Source organism: Pseudorasbora parva, chromosome 15 (assembly GCF_024679245.1).
Source record: "Pseudorasbora parva isolate DD20220531a chromosome 15, ASM2467924v1, whole genome shotgun sequence".
Classification (NCBI taxonomy): Eukaryota; Metazoa; Chordata; class Actinopteri; order Cypriniformes; family Gobionidae; genus Pseudorasbora; species Pseudorasbora parva.
Window position 1 is genome coordinate 24,254,728 of NC_090186.1, and position 21,511 is coordinate 24,276,238.

General features: G+C 40.3%; 1 protein-coding gene across 1 annotated transcript in view; it reads left to right on the forward strand.

The window, feature by feature from the left end:
* Nucleotides 1-4,945: 4,945 nt before the first annotated feature.
* Nucleotides 4,946-21,511, forward strand: part of lama4 (laminin, alpha 4) — a 172,381-nt gene continuing 155,815 nt past the window's right edge. Inside the window, exon 1 of the mRNA XM_067417412.1 lies at nt 4,946-5,192. Within this exon, the coding sequence (XP_067273513.1) occupies nt 5,097-5,192 (96 nt within the window). The 5' untranslated portion in view covers nt 4,946-5,096. The remainder of the gene's footprint in view (nt 5,193-21,511) is intronic.

The window sequence follows — 21,511 nt, forward strand, 5'->3', positions numbered from 1 at the left end:
ACATAATTTTTTGCAAAAGTATTTGTATCAATACTGTGTGCCTTTTGCCCCTTGCTGCTGAGCCTTTTACCCCATGTGTGGGTTAAAAAGCCCTCTCGTCACCTCATACATTTTGAAGATTTTTAAATAAAATAAACCACTTTTATGATTTATTTTCACACAAAATATTTTGCTCCATAGATCTTCAATACAAACATATATATTTTTATGTATATCACATTATAGGAGTAGTGAAAAGCAATTTTTTCTTAAGGTGTGGAGATCATTTTTTTGTGATACATAAATGTATGTAAAAAGAAAAAAGAAAGAGTTTTCCCCCTAAAGCCCTATTCGGAAGTGATTAGTTTAACATGGGGAGATAAGGGTAAAGTAATTATTACCAGAGGTTCTCTGTGATTTTGGTCTTGTCCGAATGTGCCATCTCTGTAAATATTTCGGATAATGTCACACTGTAAAAAAAATTAGGTGTACAATCGAACATTTTCAAGTAACTAATCACATCTAAAGAGTAAGATAGTTGGCCGAATTGAATTAGTGAACTAGTGAATTAGTATTGAATCTAGTGACTGATCACATCGAAATCTTTCAGTTGAAATTCTGTGAATTGATGCAATTTAATTCACAGAATTTCAACTGAAAAATTTCGATGTGATCAGCCACTAGAAATTTTCAATTGGAGACTGTAACAACGTTCTTAGCTGGGAAGGAAGGAGGCGGGAACCAGCGAACGTTTAACCAACTTTAATTCAAAATAAATAAACAAAACTAAAGTAAACCGCGGGCAGCCCCCCACAGACAACTGCCTGCACACACATTACAAAACAAACCTCAACGTAAAATCCAGGCCTGGTCCTCTCTTGTCTTTCGCTGTCTTTGCTCCTCCTTTTATGCTCCCGCCACTCGGCCGCGAAACGAGACCGGTGTGTCGCGCAGCTGGCACTCATTACCACTTGTCACCGGCCCGCTCTCGCGGTCCCTCACCCCGCTGCTTGCCACTGCTTGCCACATCGGGACGTCTCCCGATTCGTCAAGGGATGTTCAATCTGAGCCATTGCCAACACCCCTAGGAGACTCCCCGAGGGCAAGCTGGTCCCTCTTCCGATCCCCGAGCGACCCTGGAGCCATCTGGGGGTCGACTTCATGACCGACCTACTACCATCCCAAAGTTTCACCTGTATCCTATTCGTTGTCGACCGATTTTCAAAATCAAATTCACTCCAGCAGTCCACCATAGGGCTCACCCCGTTCCAATGTGTCCTCGGCTACCAACCACCGCTCTTCCCCTGGACGGGTGAGCCCCCGGAGGTCCCAGCGGTGGATTACTGGTTCCGCCAGAGTGAGAGGGTCTCGGACTCAGCGTACGTGCAACTCCAGCAGGCAGTACGGAGACATAAGCACCACGCTGACACCAAACGCAGACCCACGCCGCGGTACCAGCCAGGCCAGAAGGTCTGGCTATCGACGAGGGCCGTCCGTCTCCAGCTGCCTTGCCGTAAGCTGAGTCCTTGATACATCGGACCATTTACGGTAGATAGGCAGCTGAACAGAGTCACCTACCGCCTTCCCCTTCCACCCACCTACAAAAAAAAAATCACCATCCTTTCATGTATCCCTACTTAAGCCCTTCACTGAACCTGTCCCTTCTTCACCCACAGATCCTGGTGATGGTGCCGTACCTCCTTCTCCTACCATCGACGAGGACCCATCAGTCTACCGGGTGAGAGCCATCCTCGACTCGGCCCATTCTCCTCTGACCTCTAGCATCAATAAGGCATTTTCGCCCACAGGACTGCCGCATACTGGATGTTTTTCCCTCTTCACACCATTCTTTGTAAACCCTAGAAATGGTTGTGCGTGAAAATCCCAGTAACTGAGCAGATTGTGAAATATTTAGACCGGCCCGTCTGGCACCAACAACCATGCCACGCTCAAAATTGCTTAAATCCCCTTTCTTTCCCATTCTGACATTCAGTTTGGAGTTCAGGAGATTGTCTTGACCAGGACCACACCCCTAAATGCATTGAAGCAACTGCCATGTGATTGGTTGATTAGATAATTGCATTAATGAGAAATTGAACAGGTTTTCCTAATAATCCTTTAGGTGAGTGTATAGTTTCATCATGACAATAACCATGCCATTTTTCACCCAGTGGATATTGTTTTGCATATTCTTCTTAAAGCTCTTTTACACACATAGTGATTATGTTTGTCAAGCACCAAAAAAGTACCACAATAGACTGCTGCTGTGCAATTAAAATGTGAAATAATTTGTTCAATATTTCTTTTCTTTTTTTTCTTTATTTTTTAAAAAATTGGAGTATTTCTTAAAGGGTTTATTCATTTAAAAATGAAAATTCTATCACCATTCACCCTCATGTCTTTACAAACCAGTAAGACTTTCGCTCATCTTTGAAACACATATGAAGATATATATTTTTTGCAATCTGAGAGATTTCTGTACTTCAATGACAGTCCATGATACTACCAATTAGATCAAATCAAAAATTGTATTAAAAAGATCATAAAACTAATCTATATAAATTGAGAGGTTTAGTCCAAATTTTCAGAAGAGACACAGTTGATTTATGATGACAGATTTAATGTAGGCTTTTATTCACATATAAACATGTAACGCACACATCAGATATGGTAAGCAGGTAAGTATGCTCAACAGGGGCGGAGCGGGGGGTGGGGGGGGGGTGGGTGGGGTGGGTATGTCTAATTGGGCTTAAGCCCCGAATGTTTTGTCAAAAGCCCCGAATCTTTTAGTAAAAAAAAAAAAAAAAAAAAAAAAAATTACATTTTGTTTAATTTCCTCTCAGTCTTTCAGACTGGAGCGGCAACAAATGAAACAAAAGCTCTATTAACGTGTGTGTGGCGGTCGGCAATGCATCGCACATCACTCAGCTTGTTTGCCAATGCCAACTGCCAATAAAAACTAACAAAGAAGAATATACATCTTCTTCTTCTTCGTTGTCATCAGGGATTGGCGGGCTTTTGTATTTAACCGGCGTCGTAGTTAACTATAGTTAACATGGACACTACATATTTTTTAAAAGGAACTAAACCTCACCGGCCAGAGAGAGATTCTGCGTCAGACGAAAGTGTAACAGGTTTGTGAATCCGCTGTTGTAACACTTGAGTTACATGACTGCATTGGTGGACAGCAAGTTAACGTTAGGTGTTACTTATTAAGGCGAGACACGACGGGTGAAAACATAGTCAATTTTGAGATTTTGGGCCGGTTTACTCCCTTAACATGTAAGCTTTCATGTCACAAAAAAAAAGAAAAAAAGGCAACGTTACACATTTAAGGTGGTTATTTCATTATATTTTGTCACCGTGCGCCTTTAGATTTCTACCTGAAATCATCCAAAGTTACTCTAACGCGAGCTCCCGTGCCGTCTCCATTCACAGAAACATGTCATGCCTGGTATCATTATAAAGGTCTCACACACAGCACTGTCTAATCCAAATATGGGCATTTCCTTTGTAGAACTAACCAACCGTGAAAGTTTGCAGCCAAAAACAACATCTGATTGGTCATGGATTCTGATATAGCAAGTTTGTCAGCTAAGCACAAAGTAAACCAAATAGAACGGATGTTTACACCAAATTCCAATTTTACCTATGCAGGCTAACTTAAAAATAGTCAAAGGATTGCCTTTTTTATTTGCCAGGGGTGAAAATGAGTCATCCTTAACATTTTTGGTGTTTTGGATTCACAGCTGGAGAACAGTTAGATACAACACTCTACTAATGTAGGCTCTACTGGGTGAATTTAAAAAAAAAAAAAAAAAAAAAAAAAATTCCCAGATAGTATATAGATTTTTAGGCATTCTATTATCTCAAACAGCCTGAAAAGTGCATTTAGCTGATGTAAATGGGAAAAAAATCTCCCCGGGGGGAGTATGCCCCCGGACATAGGCTTGGGCTAGGTTTGGGCTAAGCCCCGAATGTTTACATCGTCTGGCTCCACTCCTGCTCAAGTATGCTTGCTTGATTTTTGGGAACTAATGAGGTTCATGCTTGTGTGTTTACACAGCACATTTGAGAAAGAATCAACGTGGATTTTTCTTGTGCATTAAAGTAGGCACAGTTAAGATTCTGTTTATGTTCGCTGATCAATGTTTATATGTGAATAAAAGTTTACATTCAATCTGTTCATCATATTAAGCGATCAAGTCTCCAGAAAATGTGGAAAAACTGCTTGATCCATGCAGATTAGTTTTACATTCTTTTTGTGAACATTTTTAAGCAATGCGAGTGGTAGCTGGTAGAAACTACAAACTATAAATCACAGATTTTACACTTTTCATAAGTGACTAGTGTTTCTCAATTCCATTCTTGGTGCCCCACTGCTCTGCATCTTTTGTATGCCTCTCTTATCTAACAGACCTAATTCAGATCATCAGGTTATTAGGGGAGTGTCAGATAGGAGAAACATTTAAAATGTGAAGAGTAGCGAATCACCAGGAACTGAGAGGAATCCATACCCTAAGAATCACTGGACAAACAACCAAAACACACAAGAGCAGAAAACTGCCTCTGTTTTGTGTACCTAATATGTTGTCATGCATTTCATCTGAATGTGTGTGTTGTAGGAGAGGGTATTTCCAATGGGTTAGAGAGGTTAAGAGACATCCACGGGGAGGGGGAGGGCCACAGCCAAGGTCAAAGGGTAGTGTAAGCTAACAATTACTTTCTCTTTGCCAATCTGGCAACATTATATTCACATTTAGGGTAACAACAGCAGAAGTTAAAGTGCAATATATAAAGATGACCCCCCCCCACTCCTCCCTTCAGTTTGGATTCTTTAAACAAAATTTTCTCTCAGCTGCATGTGATTTCCATTTAAGATCTTGAGAGGGAAATGTGTGTGTGAGGAAGAGGGGGGCCAGGGGTGTACAGGGGAGGAAGTCCAGCTTGGCAGGGCAGGGCGTAAGCGAGAGAAGAAGAGAACAGCAGTGCAACCTACATAAACTTGAGTTAGGACAAAAATTTGCCTCGGAAGAAGTAGATGTGAGAAGGACTCTACAGCAGGGAACATAACCACACATACTGCCTGGGCTTTTGGAGTTGTTGCAGGGGGAATCATGGCCTCTCTGCTGTTGGGATCTATCTGTGTTCTCTACATTTTGTCAGCACTCCCGCATACAGATTCCTCACAACAGTTTAACACAGTCTATAGGGTAAGTTCTCTCTTTATGGCTGAGGAAAAAAAAAGAAATGTCTGATTTAATGTTTAAATTTTAGTTGTACCGGTATGTTTATTTTGAAACCTTCGGCATGTTTCTTTATTACATTATACTTGTTTGCAGATGCTCGAACCAGAGCAATTTCCTTATTAGTGTTGCATTCTTTTTAGCTCCGTCTGTGCTCAGAATGATCCGATACTAAATATAGTAATCAAAACATTTCAATATTCTCTAATAGTTTTTATCTTTTCTGAAAAAAATTATGAAAAATATCAGAGCTGCTTTGAACTAATGTTTATAATGAAAAGCACTGGGCTATATCAGTAAATTGAATTTTTCTATGGACTGATCTTACTAGAGAAATTGAAAGCCGTCAAAAGTTGTTTATCTGTAGAAAATGTTTTACTTGGCTGTTTGGGCTTGTGTTAAATTTAATGCTACATAAAACATCAGGTTTTTGGTTAAATAGGCTATAAAAACAAACAGTTTAAAATGGTCTATATGGAGTAAAGGGTTTATATGTCTTATGCTCTGTAAATTTGCTCCCACCCCCACCTAAACCCCAACCAGCAGCTGTTGAGAGTCTAGGTCTAATAGTCACTCCCAACCGGAAATGCAACAGAGAGCGAATGGAGGCCATCTGTTGGGGTGGGGGGACATAATGCTCTAGTGGGTACCCAAGAGAGTGGGAAAACTTCCTTACTGATACATTCCCTGTGGATCAGAACAAATTCAAGTTGTGCTCCAAAGCCTAGTAAGCTAGACCATTGTATGGAATTATAGACATGTTTCCAAAACAAAGGTCGTCTCTCAAAGTAGGCAGCAAAATGATGCCTTCTAAGTAACCTTGATCAGACACCATTCTAAGAAAGCTGTTTGTTGTATTTCATAGAATACCTAATGTTTAATTACAACTGAATACAGTAATCAACTTTATCCAATATCAGCGGGCTATGTATGTTATACTTTTTAGGCTGTTAGCTTAGCAGCATAACATTGTAAAAAAAAAAAAGGCACATACTGTTATAAATGGGCTATTACAGGCCAAAATGCCAATGTATTAACTGGTTTAGAGAGTGGCATTGTTACCAACATACACATTGTTTTGTGAAGCTAGACAATATAATGGAGATGTGATACTATGTAAACTATGAGGGCTTTCACAAAGGCAGTTTAGTTTGAAATGTTTGCATTAAAAATTGGTAATATGACTGCTGTTGTGGAGACCGTGAAGCGCACTGCAAACCCAAGGCTAATTGTAGGATGCTGTCTGAGTTTGGTCGGCATTGGGCTGCAGCAGGGATGAAATAAGGCTGGATTTAGTCACATCAATAATTTGATTTATTAACAAACTCAAAATGTTGTGAACACTCAGAAATCTCAAAAACATGAACGAAACATTGTAAGATGAGAACGGGCAAAGACTGAATCAAAACTAAGGCAGACGGGCAGGCAGGTAAAACTAAACCTAGAAAAACACATCTGAGTTATATAAAAAGTATTCTGGCACTTCTTAGCTTTATAATGGTAGTGAATGGCGGACCTGAATTTGAAGTCCAAAAAAGTGAATCCATCCACCATAAAAGTAATACATATGGCTCCAGGGTGTTAATAAAGGCCTTAAAATGAAGCGTCGTTAACACATAACACATCGTTAAGGTAAAAAAAAAAATCCATATTAATAAAACTTTATAAATTAAAAGAACTAGCTTCCGACAGATTGCATTGATTTATGGCAAAAGAGTAAACCCTGACCTGATGCATGAAGTAATGATGGAAGCACAGAGGTTAGAGCAAAACAAAATATTGGTCACAAATTAGATGTAAAAAAACCCTTATTTTAAGGACAAATGTCAGAGGAGCCCCATTTGTTTGAACTGTGAGAGGCGTCAAAGCTTTCGCTACTCCTACATCCAACATGCGACATCATACATCGCATCAGGGGTTACTCTTTTGGCGTAAATCATCCGTCAATGCATCAACGTTCTGACAGAAGCTAGTAAGTTTTAAATATGCCTATGTTTCCCACAAAAATCCATTGCTTTGCTTAGAAGGCCTTTACTATGGCTTAGGATAGATGCACTTTTTGGACTTAAAAATCAGGTCCACCATTCACTCCCATTAAATGTTTGGAAGAGCCTGGATATTTTTTTAATATAATATAGATTCTGTTTATCTGAAAGAAGATGGTCATAGATACCCAGGATGGCTTGAGGGTGAGTAAATCATGGGATCATTTAATTGCGGGTGAACTATCTCTTTAAGAGTGATTTAAAGGGTGGTAAAACACATTCTTTCGAAGGCTTGATTGTTTGTGGGGTGCACTGTAACGTGTTCATGCTTCGTTTTTAAAAAAATGCATTATTTTTCATACATTTTACCTTTATTGTACACTGCTCTGTCCCTCCTTCTAAAAACGGTCTGATGGTTTCCTGGTATGAAGCCAGTCCCTCAAACATACGCAGTGGGCTCAGATTGTTTAGCTGGCCCAGCTGTGTTGTGATTCGTTAACCGCCTAGCACACTCCAGCCTACTCTTCTCCACAGCAATAAAAAAATGGCCTCGCCCCCCTTATTTAATATTCTTGGAGGAGGGGTTTATGTAAATATATATATATATATATATCCCCCAATGCTGCGGCAAAAAATAGTGGAGCAATATCTAAAGGAGTTTCTCAGAATTGCAAAGAGTTTGAAGTTATCATCATCATCATCTACAGTGCATAATATCAACCAAAGATTCAGAGAATCTGGAACAATCTCTGTGCGTAAGGATCAAGGCCAGAAAACCATACTGGATGCCCGTGATCTTTGGCCCTTTAGACGTCACTGCATCGTATACAGCAATGCTACTTGTCAGTGAACACAATCCACCGTGCCATTCACAGTTGCCAGCTAAAAGATAAGCCATAGATGCAAAGGATGCAGCAGCAAACATTAATAGTGAAAGAAAAAGTATAACATTAACATTACTATTCTGAAACAAATGCAGTTATAGCCTACATTATCTACCATATTTTCTGTTTAACTTTTATTGGACTCCAGGTCGAAAGAAAAGTGCATTTTTAAACTGAGCACATTCTCTGCAGTCCAAGCGATGTGCAAATACACTGCAAGTTCACTTGCACTCATATCCGAGGTAAATCATTAACACCATCATCACTTACAGTATGTGGTTTACTGAGCTAAATACATAATAATAATAATAATAATAATAATAATAATAATAATAATAATAATAATAATAATATATTTTATTTATAGCGCACTTCATTCCAAAGAATCTCAAAGTGCAATAATGAAAAAGGGGAAGAAAAAACAAAAATTTACAAGTAAAAATATAGAAAAATACAAACAATACAAACAATACATAACATTTAAAAGCTTTTCTGAACAGAAAAAAGAGCTGATGGCGGAAGTCTCTGTAAGCTTCACAGTACATTGTGGTCCACTCCATGTTTTACATTTCTCCCACCACTAGAGGCTCTGTTGCTACATATTCCCAATTCGGCAGTGTCCTGATGACGTCGTCGAGGCATGACAGCTGAAGACCAGATGGAGGGGAATGCCGCAGCACAACGCAGAAGGCAAACCAAGTTCTCCGGGCACCTCTCTGGACACACCGGGGTTGGCGCAGAAGTCCAAGCCGTTCCACGGCTGCAACGCAAGACGGAACAGCCACGCAGCCGAGACGCGGAACATCCCAACATCATGCCAGACGCCGATGACGCCTAGCCAGTGCAAACGCCGCCAATCAATTGGCAACCTCAGCCAACGCACAGTACAAGCCTGAGGGAGACCACCAGCGAGCAGCCGCAGCGAGCAACACGAAACGTCTTTCAAACCAGAAGCAACCGCAACAATCCAAACAAAAACAGCAGAGAAGTGGTGGAAAAGGAGAACGACGAACAACGTCCTCTCAGCGGCTGCCAGCAATGACTATTTGACTAGTCACAGCCACAAGAAAACAAAACAAAATCCAAATCTAACTGTACAGTTAACATGATTTGTGGGTGGAGAACATAGACAGTAAAAGAAATGGACACACTGACCCCATAGAATTCAATGGCGAAAACTGAAGTCAGTTAGAGGCACTCACTTCCTGATGGCTGAGCATACTGCGCAGGCTCAGACTGAGCTTGACAACGTAGATGTGACGTAAGCAACTGTCTGACAGTTGGAAGTCTTCTAGTAGTTGTGGAAAGTGAAATCTGAAATCACGTTGTTTAAATGTTTTGTCCCGTTGCTTTTGGCTCACTATGGGCTTCTTCCTTGACTTTATGTCTACACGGCCCCCCGACTGCCTCATAGACAGTAAAAGATTGCCTGCGAGCGTCTCCTCCTGTCTATATGGTAATTTTCTACTGTGCGACAGAGTCGCGTTGGTTATGACACAATCGTTAGCCTATTTTTACAAAATCAGCTTCTACGGGCCGATAGTGTAAGAGAAAAGGTAATGGAGCCTTTTATACATTGTCGTGTTTCTTTAGAATTAAACAATGGACAAATGGAGTCTTTAAAACGCCTCAGATGGAAAGTTTTTTACTGTCAAAGTGACGCAAAAATGAATGGGAGTCAATGGGATGCTAACAGCAGGTGATGGCTTGATTAGCAATGGCCGCCCTATGGGTGGTACACTTTCCGAGTGCTATAGATTACCCCCTTGGTGGAGAAGTGGTGAACAGACAACGCCGATGTCCTCTCCCCCACATTGCTAGGCAACGTAATCATAGCAACAGTTGGAATAGCTGAGTCATTCTATATTTAGGGGTACATTTCAGGTCAGCCAAAAAGTCAGGAAATCAGTATTCTTTTTTTTGAAAAATAAACGAGGTGGTTAAATAATATATGCCCTTAATGTGCTAAATTAATTATTTGGCAAACTTAAGCTTCATTGACTTAAAAAAAAAAAAAATGTTAATGAAAATCAACATTTGATTAATTATTTTGTCAACTATGTTACGGACAAATGCTGTGTCATAAATCCACAGTATGCTGAATTTAGTATTATTTACCATCCTTGCCAATATTTCTATCTCAAGAGGTATCCCTATCTATTTTTCTGATGGTTTAGTTCATATTTGCGTTACTCAGCCAGTGTTCGTGGGTCTGGTGGACCCGCTGCATTTTTGGGTTTTTAATTCAACTCAATCTAAAATGTTATGTTAAAATACTCAACAGATGTTTACTTCATCCCAATTACAAGCAATATAAATGGCATATATGGTTAATATTTTCTCTTTACCTTTGTTAGATCACATATAAGAATTGCAACCTTGTGTGGGAAAAGCAGGGGTAGAAACAAAACTCACGCTTGTAGCTCCTCTCTCACTCACTCGCACACACACACTCCTGCGCACACATATGCACACACACACACACCAATAACACACTCACACACCAATAAATAACACACACACACACACACACACACACACACACACACACACACACACACACACACACACACACACACACACACACACACACACACACACACACACACACACACACACACACACACACACACACACACACACACACACACACACACTTGGATATGCGGTGTATGGTTCCTCTCCGTAGGCATAATGTTTTTTCTAATGTACAAACTGTATAATCTATCCCCCAACACTAAACCTACCCCTAAACCTACCCATCACAGAAAACTTTTGGCATTTTTTGAATTTCAAAAAACACCATTTAGTATGTTTTATTACGAGGACACAGATATCGTCATAAACCATGTTTACGTTGTAATACCCATGTCATTATACACATTTGTGTCCTCATAAACCATGTACATGAACACACACAGACACTAACAGCAGGCCCTGACAGGAGGAGGACAGAGTGAAGGTACACAGGACCTACAATTTCCACACTTTTATTAGCCAGTGGACCCGAACATCCTGTGTGTGATATAAATGTGTAAGGGGGGGGGGGGGGGGGGGGGTACAGTGTGTGGTCATTGAAAATGTGTTCTGATATATATTCCTCATAGAAAATGAGCCAAGGCCAATGAGTCTCAGTTTGAAAAAATAATGAATCGTATCATTTTTCTTTCGATAAAAAATGAACCCAAGTTGGGATGAAAATGGACAAACCCAGTTTTAACTTTTTAATGTTTTAACCCAGCAACTGGGTTGTTTTAAGTGAACATTTAACCCAACTGCTTTGGTTCGTTGCCACTGTCACCTTTGGCTTGGCTTGCTCAGTTGGGGACACAAACATTTCAATCTAAGTTTTCAACTAAATAGTCAAATAAAATTAAAATTAACTACATCAACTATATCACTGATTTGCCCACATTGTCGCTATATGATAATTTAAATGAGCTGATGACATCACCGTTTTCAAAAGCGCTATATAAATAAAGTTGACTTGGCTTGTTGTGGACCTAGCTGATTCTAGCATGATGAGTTGTGTGGTGTGATCTATAATAATGTTACATGCTTGGGCAATAGGGGGCAGTAGAAAGCCTTTCTAACAAGATAGCGGGGCAGTTCGTTAATGAATAAATGAGTGTTAAGCCATGTAAACATACGCTGCTGCGTCTTTATTAAAAATAATAAGAACCCAACACGACATGGTGTCGGTAGTGGCGCTGCATAGAGTAAATAGATAACATACATTATATGAGAAGAGAGAGAAAGTAACAAAAAAATAAATAAGTGGAGAAGCTCCAAAAAATGCAAGCATGTCACAAGCACACCGAGAACAGCAAGCTGAACAGAACGACCCTCCACAGCTTCCTGCTTAAGCATCTGCAATGTTCTCAATAATCTGCCGGACGCCCTCTGTCAAGCATTAACACTGATGCACCGTGTGAATGCAGTGTTAGAGACACTGTGCTTTCACAGAAAATGCAGATGGAGAGCAGGCTGGATCTGGCAAAGGACATTAATATGGTCACACAAGCTGAGAACATTAAACGGCAACAAGCTGATCTGAGAGGAGATGCTGCACATGATAAAACGACAGTAAATGCAGTACACACTAAGAAAGCAAAACCGCTAACTTGGAAAAATAAAAGACAGCCAGTGAAACAGCACAAAGACCAACACGAATCACAATCAGGAGCAGAGCATAAATCATGCTCTAAATGTGGTAAGTCACATGCTAAATTCCAGTGTCCAGCAAAGAATGCAGATGGACTGTAGATTTACAAGTGAGGCGTGCTAATGTGAGATTCAAGATTGATACAGGGGCAGATGTTTCTGTCATACCAGAGCAGATGTATAGACAGATATGCAGTAGCACCGCATAAAATCTTACTCCTGGCAAAAAAACAACAATGTTTGGGCCAGGCTGTGTCTCTCTCTTTGTAGCGAATGTAGCCAGAGAAATTCTGAAATGTGGTGATAAATGCATCACAGAGGACATTTTTGTTGTGAAACACTTGAACACAGCTCTGCTGAGGAGACCCGCCTCAATTAGCCTCAGACTTGTCGCCAGAGTAGATAGCATTAGATTCTGTAAAACAACAATATCCAAAGTGCTGCGGGTTAGGTTTAGTACAGCATCAATACACATTCAAGCTCAGACCAGATGCCAAGCCTGTGTCCTTGAAAGTGCCTTGCTGTGTCCCACTGCCCTTAATGGGAAAAGTAAAGCAGGAACTCCAGTGCATGGAGCAGCTGGGAGTCGTCAGCCGGATTGGCATGGTGGTCGCACAAAAGAAATACAAGGTTGAAATCCAGATCTGTGTAGATATCTCTCCCCTCAATGAAGCGGTGTGCACGGAAAAGTTTATCCTCCCATCTGTGGACCAGACGTTAGGCATTCTGTCTGCCGCAAAGTTATTCACAAACTGGATGCCAATATGGGGTTTTTGCAAAACCCATTATCAAAAGACTGTGCCCCTTACACCACTTTTATCACCCCATTTGGGCGCTACTTCTTCAATCGTCTATCATTTGGACAAATAGACCTCATACACAGGGCACAGGCGGCTGGCATCACTGGGATAGATACCCTCAAAGCAACGGAGAGGCCAAGCATGCCGTCCAAACCATCAAAAACGTGCTGAAGAAAGCAAATAACCCTTACCATGCACTGCTTGCTTACAGGAACATCTCCTCCAATAGCAGTGAATAAGTGTAATACTGTAGTAGATGCCTGCATGTTTATTTATTTATTTTTTCCTAATATTATCAATCTTACTAGTAAAGAAGTTGATAAAGTCATTACTGCTGTGCTGTTTACAAAGGGGCCGTATTCACAAAACATTTTATCTTAGCACTAAGATTTCTCCTTACTTACAGTAAAAAGTTCTTAGCTAAGAGTTTCTCTTAAAACCTAATCACAAAGGTATTGAGAGCAACTTTTATTAAGGAACAGAAAAAAGTCTTAAGCTAAGAGTAAGGGCGAGGTTGACCTTGCTATGGGTGATGTCATCACGCTTACTAACCAAGTGGCAACCTCCCTCAGTTTCTCTTGAAGCCAATACAGAAGTATATACTGCAATACTGCTGGCCATACATCGACTGGCCACTAGAGACTCTCATTAAGCCTCATATTAAAATGCCCAACTTTACAGCTGAAAAAAGCATATTTATAGCCTGGTACAAATTGTGTTTATATATACAGGTCCTTCTCAAAAATGTGATTCATTCATTCAAAAGTTCATTATTTTCCATAATGTAATGATAAAAATTAAACTATATATATATTTTAGAATCATTGCACACCAACTGAAATATTTGAGGTCTTTTATTGTTTTAATACTAATGATTTTGGCATACAGCTCATGAAAACCCAAAATTCCTATCTCAAAAATTTAGCATATCATGAAAAGGTTCTCTAAATGAGCTATTAACCTAGTCATCTAATTAATGATTCATCAACGATCGAATCAACTAATTAACTCTAAACACCTGCAAAAGATTCCTGAGGCTTTTAAAAACTCCCAGCCTGGTTCATTACTCAAAACCGCAATCATGGGTAACACTGCCGACCCAAACCTGTCCAGAAGGCCATCATTGACACCCTCAAGCGAGAGGGTAAGACACAGAAAGAAATTTCTGAACGAATAGGCTGTTCCCAGAGAGCTGTATTAAGGCATCTCAGTGGGAAGTCTGTGGGAAGGAAAAAGTGTGGCAAAAAACGCTGCACAACCAGAAGAGGTGACCGGACCCTGAGGAAGATTGTGGAGAAGGACCGATTCCAGACCTTGGGGGACCTGCGGAAGTAGTGGACTGAATCTGGAGTAGAAACATCCAGAGCCACCGTGCACAGGCGTGTGCAGGAAATGGGCTACAGGTGCCGCAGATGAAGATTTTGTTTTTCAGCACAACCTGGCACCTGCTCACTGTGCCAAAACCACTGGTAAATGGTTTACTGAGCATGGTATTACTGCCCTCAATTGGCCTGCCAACTCTCCTGACCTGAACCCCATAGAGAATCTGTGGGATATTGTGAAGAGAAAGTTGAGAGACGCAAGACCCAACACTCTGGATGAGCTTAAGGCCGCTATCGAAGCATTCTGGGCCTCCATAACACCTCACCAGTGCCATAGGCTGATGGCCTCCATGCCACGCCGTATTGAAGCAGTCATTTCTGCAAAAGGATTCCAGACCAAGTATTGAGTGCATAACTGAACATAATTATTTAAAGGTTTACTTTTTTTGTATTAAAAACACTTTTCTTTTATTGGTCGGATGAAATATGATAATTTTTTGAGATTTTGGGTTTTCATGAGCTGTATGCCAAAATCATCAGTATTAAAACAATAAAAGACCTGAAATATTTCAGTTGGTGTGCAATGAATCGAAAATATATAAAAGTTTAAGTTTTATCATTACATTATGGAAAATAATGAACTTTTATCACATATGCTAATTTATTTGAGAAGGACCTGTATATCTCAGGCTTGTGCACAATTCAGAATTGAATTGAATAACTCCTAAATTGAATTGATGTCAAAAACAGAATATAGAATTACAATTCGAATTTGAATTAAAGAAAGTAGAATTTAAATTCAAGAAAAATTCAAAGAAATTCATATACACTCACTTAAAGGATTATTAGGAACACCTGTTCAATTTCTCAATAATGCAATTATATAATCAACCAATCACATGGCAGTTGCTTCAATGCATTTAGGGGTTTGGTCCTGGTCAAGACAATCTCCTGAACTCCAAACTAAATGTCAGAATGGGAAAGAAAGGTGATTTAAGCAATTTTGAGTGTGGCATGGTTTTTGGTGCCAGACGGGCCAGTCTGAGTATTTCACAATCTGCTCAGTTACTGGGATTTTCATGCACAACCATTTCTACGGTTTACAAAGAACAGTGTGAAAAGGGAAAAAATTCCAGTATGCGGCAGTCCTGTGAGCGAAAATGCCTTTTTGATGCTAGAGGTCGGAGGAGAATGGGCCGACTGATTCAAGCTGATAGAAGAGCAACTTTGACTCGTTACAACCGAGGTATGCAGCAAAGCATTTGTGAAGCCACAACACACACAACCTTGAGGCGGATGGGCTACAACAGCTGAAGACCCCACCGGGTACCACTCATCTCCACTACAAATAGGAAAAAGAGGCTACAATTTGCACAAGCTCACAAAAATTGGACAGTTGAAGATGAGCCTGATGAGTCTCGATTTCTGTTGAAACATTCAGATGGTAGAGTCAGAATTTGGTGTTAACAGAATGAGAACATGGATCCATCCTGCCTTGATACCACTGTGCAGGCTGCTTCTGGTGGTGTAATGGTGTGGGGGATGTTTTCTTGGCACACTTTAGGCCCCTTAGTGCCAATTGGGCATCGTTTAAATGTCACGGCCTACCTGAGCATTGTTTCTGACCATGTCCATCCCTTTATGACCACCATGTACCCATCCTCTGATGGCTAATTCCAGCAGGATAATGCACCATGTCACAAAGCTCAAATCATTTCATATTGGTTTCTTGAACATGACAATGAGTTCACTGTACTAAAATGGCCCCCACAGTCACCAGATCTCAACCCAATAGAGCTTCTTTGTGATGTGGTGGAACGGGAGCTTCATGCTCTGGATGTGCATCCCACAAATCTCCATCAACTGCAAGATGGATGCCATCCTATCAATATCGGCCAACATTTCTAAAGAATGCTTTCAACACCTTGTTGAATCAATGCCACGTAAAATTAAGGCAGTTCTGAAGGCAAAAGGGGGTTAAACACAGTATTAGTATGGTGTTCCTAATAATCCTTTCGGTGAGTGTGTGTGTGTATATATATATATATATGTGTGTGTGTGTGTGTGTGTATATATATATATATATATATATATATATATATATATATATAAAACCCTAACAACATAAACATCACAAACACACACAAAGAAGAGGTCTGGTTTCTTCCACTGTTCCTCTTAAGTAGAAATAATGACTCAAACAGGAAGCTTCAGTTTCCCACGATCCTTTGCCCTGAGAGTCCCATGTGTGCAACCACTGTACACTGTAATTCATGTAAATCCAGCACACTTTTTTCAGTGATATGTCTTTATAATAAATAAATCCTTTTCATTTGTATGAAAATATTTTTGATACATTGATTTTAGAAAAGAAAAAAAAATCTCACTGTTACAGATTAGAATTGGTTCAAAGCAATTTTTATCCACTTAACATCTGGTACCATTTTTAGGATTTCCGTCTGGATTTGGCCAACCCAAATTGAAAAGCTTCCCATACACACATACAGTGGTCTAAGTTCAAAATGTTGGTGTCATTTTACAGGATATCCCAGTGTCATTAAATTTATTTAATATGCTGGAAACAGCCAACACTGTCTGAAGGGTGCTAAAGCTAAAGCAGAGCCTGCTTTACACACTTTCAAAAAGGAATTTATAACCAAAAAAAAAAATCATAGATTTGAAAGCATTTCAAAATGCTCTCCATCCACACTAGCGTTTTCCAAAAAGTTTCTCATCCACACTTAAGTCAGAAGCCTAGACACCAAATGCAACTTACTGTGCATGTGTAAAATTGCATAAAAACTCACTGATGACATAATAAAGTTATCACACAATTGGCAGGATAATTTCATTAAGCAAAGTATCTCATTCTACCATTCACTGATGCGTCCAGGTCTCATTCGGTCAACCATTATGTTTGGTCTAAAATGCAACTCCACTCGAGTTTTGCTGCAGGACAGCAAATGCAAGCAAATTTTATGTCATCATTGCAGGACTGTGATATTAAGTGTGCAAAGTAGTTATTTAGGAACTGTGTGAAAGTGACTAGCACATAACTCTGGCACAAGCACATAACCACATGGTACAATATGTGTCACATGACCAAACATGCACCATTGTTTTCAAATACTTCTTCGCAGTCCACTACGGCGTGAAGACACGTTTTAAAATGTATCCACTTTGGGGAGTGTTTTCTTAAAACTACATTTTCATTGAGGAAAAAGGTGCTTTTTTAAACAAAAACTTAGTTTTCTTTCTTAGTGTGGACATGCAGTGTGCTTTCAGAAGTTAATTGAAGTTTGACCAGGTTGATTTGAAGGTATACAGCAGGAATCAAACAGCTCTGCCCTATAGATAATCTATGTAGAGAATGGTGTGATTGCAAGCAGGTTGAGTTAAGTACCTATTTGCCATCGCCATCTAGAGTTTCATGACAGAACTTTTTATATATTTTATTTATAAACTAATGTTGATGCTAATTTCATGTTAATTTTCATGCCAATCTTAGCCTGATTGAGGTACTCTCAAATGACCTTTACTCCCCCAAACTCAGCCATGAGGTTGTTATAGAACTCAGTGGCCTAAAGGGAGGCAAGCGAAAGAGAGTAGCTCCAGAATGACTCTCGAATTTAGGGTGCTATAAATTTGTGATGATTTACCAATCATAATTAAAAAAAAAAAATATCTCAAAGAAATCTAGCACACTAATGTAAAAAAGTGAGAACCCTGAGGTGCGGTGGTTTAAAAACACTTAATCTATTCTGTGTCTTTAATTTGTACAAATTAAATAAAACATTATCCTAAAAATCTTAACTGAAATAAGTTAAATAAACATTTAAGACATAATTATTTTCATATTTTTTGTTATATGGCTGTAAGCGAATAGCCAAACCAACTGAAAAACAAAACAAAAAAAAAACTAAATCATTCATATAATCAAAGGTAATGTTTTATCACACATTTCGTCTGTATGTCCGTTTAATTTTTTTTCAGTAAATTATCTCATCCACTGTATAATCTAGTTAGAAAGAGACATCTGACTGAAATGAAAAGCAAGCTGTACGTTTTTAAAGAACCGATACCAAGAAACAGTCTTGATCCGTACAGCCATTTATTTATGTTCAAACACTTGCGCCCCACAGCCCTTGTTCACCGGACACTCTCTTTCCTATGTCATATACCCGGGGGCTGGCACTTAAAGGGGAATACCACCTAACTCTTCATCCCCCCCTGTAGTGGAAGACAAAATAAATCGCAAAACCAAAATAAACCAATAACCTACCATATATATATAAAAAAACAATAAATAAAAAAAACTGGTTAAATAACTGGAGAACAAATGACAGCACGAAATAACACATAAAGAACTATAAAGGTACAAAGCGTCTTTCAATCAAATCATAACAGTCTTTGCAACATTGGTTAGGGTGGCTGACTCTTCCAGAACGAGTCACCACTAAATGTTTATCATCTGTGTCAGTATAACAATCCAACTTAGGGGACTGTGTTTGCTGCATGGGCCCCTCAGTATCGGATGGTGTTGCAAGTGTCCCAGCATTAGTCACTGTTGGGAGATCATCCTCAACGTCTGCCGGAAGGGATTCTGCAACGTGGAGGAGATGCCATCTGTTCCTGCTGTACGTGGCACCTTGAGAGGTTACAACGTAACTATTTGGTTGCTGGGCAGGGAATTTCACATCTGCTAGTCTGTTAAAACCACGTGCTGTCTGCCCCAGCTTCAGTGCTAGTAGCTGATGAGCATTTCTATCATAATAGTATTTTCCCCTCAGTCTTTGTTTTGTGATAGTGTCCTTTACAGTTGTTTGAAGAACAAGCGGAAGCATTGCCTTGATCACTGGAAGGAAGGTCCTTGTTTGCCTGGAAAGAAGGTGTTGCACACAGAATGGCAAGCCATCTCATGGAAGATTACGGAGATGGAGAAGTGCAGCACGGATGTCAGTATGGTCACGGTAGCATTTTTCAAGAAGATGCTTAGCAGATCTGACCGCACGCTCGCTCAGCCAGTCCATTGGATTGAGGATAGTCAGGGCTGCTGCGAATATGCTTAAAGTCCCATGTGCGTGCAAAATCTGCAAACTCCTTGCACACAAACTGAGTAGCATTAACAGTCATTAAAGTATGCTGGATACATTGTGCCGCGGGATGTCTTTTCAGCTTTGCGATAACTGTGATGCCTCTCATGTCAGGAAGGTAGTCCAGCTCAAACCAGCTAGAGAACGAATCCACAACGACTAAATGTGTTTTTCCATGCCAATCAAACAGGTCAGCTGCCGTGAAAGACCAAGGAAGATCCGGGATCTCATGCCGCTGCAGTAGTTCTTTCGTCTGATGAGGTTTGAGTGCGGTGCAGGGTGCGCAGCGAGAGATTTTAGTGTCAATATCACTGTACATAGATGGCCAGTACATAATTTTTCTTAGCCCTGTGCTTTGTTGCCGCAATACGAGGATGGCCCTGATATAACTGGCCAACATAACATTTCTGCAGTGCGGGTGGGATAATACATCTCTCTCCATGAAACAGCAAGTCATCCTGAATGGTCAGCTCATCTCTCATTGAAAGGAAGGGACGCAAGAAATGCGGAAGTTCTTTTATGGTGGATGACAAACCATCTCTAATCATATCAGAAAGCTGTTGGCATGTGACATCCTTTTGTACAGCAGCCCTAAGTTTATCTGTTCGACGGGAAGATAGTACCTGGACGGTCATGACCTCAAGCAGGTCATCAGTGAGTTGTGGGTCAGACATGGGGAGGTGGGCTCGGGACAGAGCATAAGCCACAAATAGCTCCTTGCCACGTTTGAAGATCACATCAAGGTGATAACAGTGCAGTTTCATCATCATATACCCTGTAAGCGGGATGAGGTCATGTGGAGTGGCTTTTTAATATGGTTATCAAGGGCTGATGACCTATTTCTACTGTGTCATTGATAAAATCATGGAATTTTTTTGTTGCAAACACGAGTGCTTGCATTTCTTTTTCAATTTCAGCGTACCTGTCAAAAATACTGCAAAACTGGGGGATTTGTCAGGGTTTGTTTTTAGTCTCGCAAAGGCCTCATCATGCGTCTGATGCAAGCACCACTCTAAATCCTGATGAAGCAATTGTCTTATAATTGTCTTAGTCATTGTCTTGGACCAGTGATGTCACTGTACTGGGGAATGAATTTGGATAAGTAGTTTGTCATACCTAAGAACTGCTGCAGAGCTTGTTTTTCCTCAGGTGTTGGCATGTCACATACCACTTTGGTTTTTTCAGGGTCAGGTTTGACAACCTCAGCAGTTAGCAGGTGACCCACATACTGGACCGAATTGACTCTGAACTTGCCCCAGATGAGAATATCGTCAACTACTATTTCACAAGGCTGTCCAGCAAACAATAGCTCCATTCATCTCTGAAAGACCTCACTGCCTGTTGAGATTCCATATGGCATACTCAAGAACCTGTAACGACTAAATGGGGACATAAATGTGATTAATTTGGATAAAGCTTCATCAAGGGGAATTTGCCAGAACCCACATTTAGCATCCAGAATGCTAAAACACTTTAGCACCAGGCATATCTGCAATGATCTGTTCAGTTGTTTTTAGGGGATGCCGTGGTCTGAGAAGAGCTTTGTTAAGATGAACTGGATCTATGCAAATCCTCACTGATCCATCTTTTTTTATTGCTGCAACCATGGCTGATACCCACTCTGTTAACTCAGTCACAGGTGTTATCACACCCAGCTCAGTCATGCGATTCAGTTCAACTTTGACTTTTTCTTTCATGGCTATTGGTATTTTACGTGGTGCACAACCGGGGTCACTGTGCTGTCCAGTCTCATATGATATACAACTGGCAAGTTGCCAGTAACGGCACAATCAAACAGATCTCTGTATTCACGTACATTACATACATTTATGTACATCAAGTCCTAGTTGGATGAGTCCCATAACGATGCTGTCCTGGAGACCGAGAAGTGGTTTCACATCACGGTCCACCACATGGAGTTTGAATTCCCCGCGGACGCACTGCAACACTTTTGCTCACTCAGTGTCAATTGTCTCTCCTCCATAAGCCACTAGATTGAATTTTTCAGCTGTGTTGATGGGGATGGTATGATCCAGAT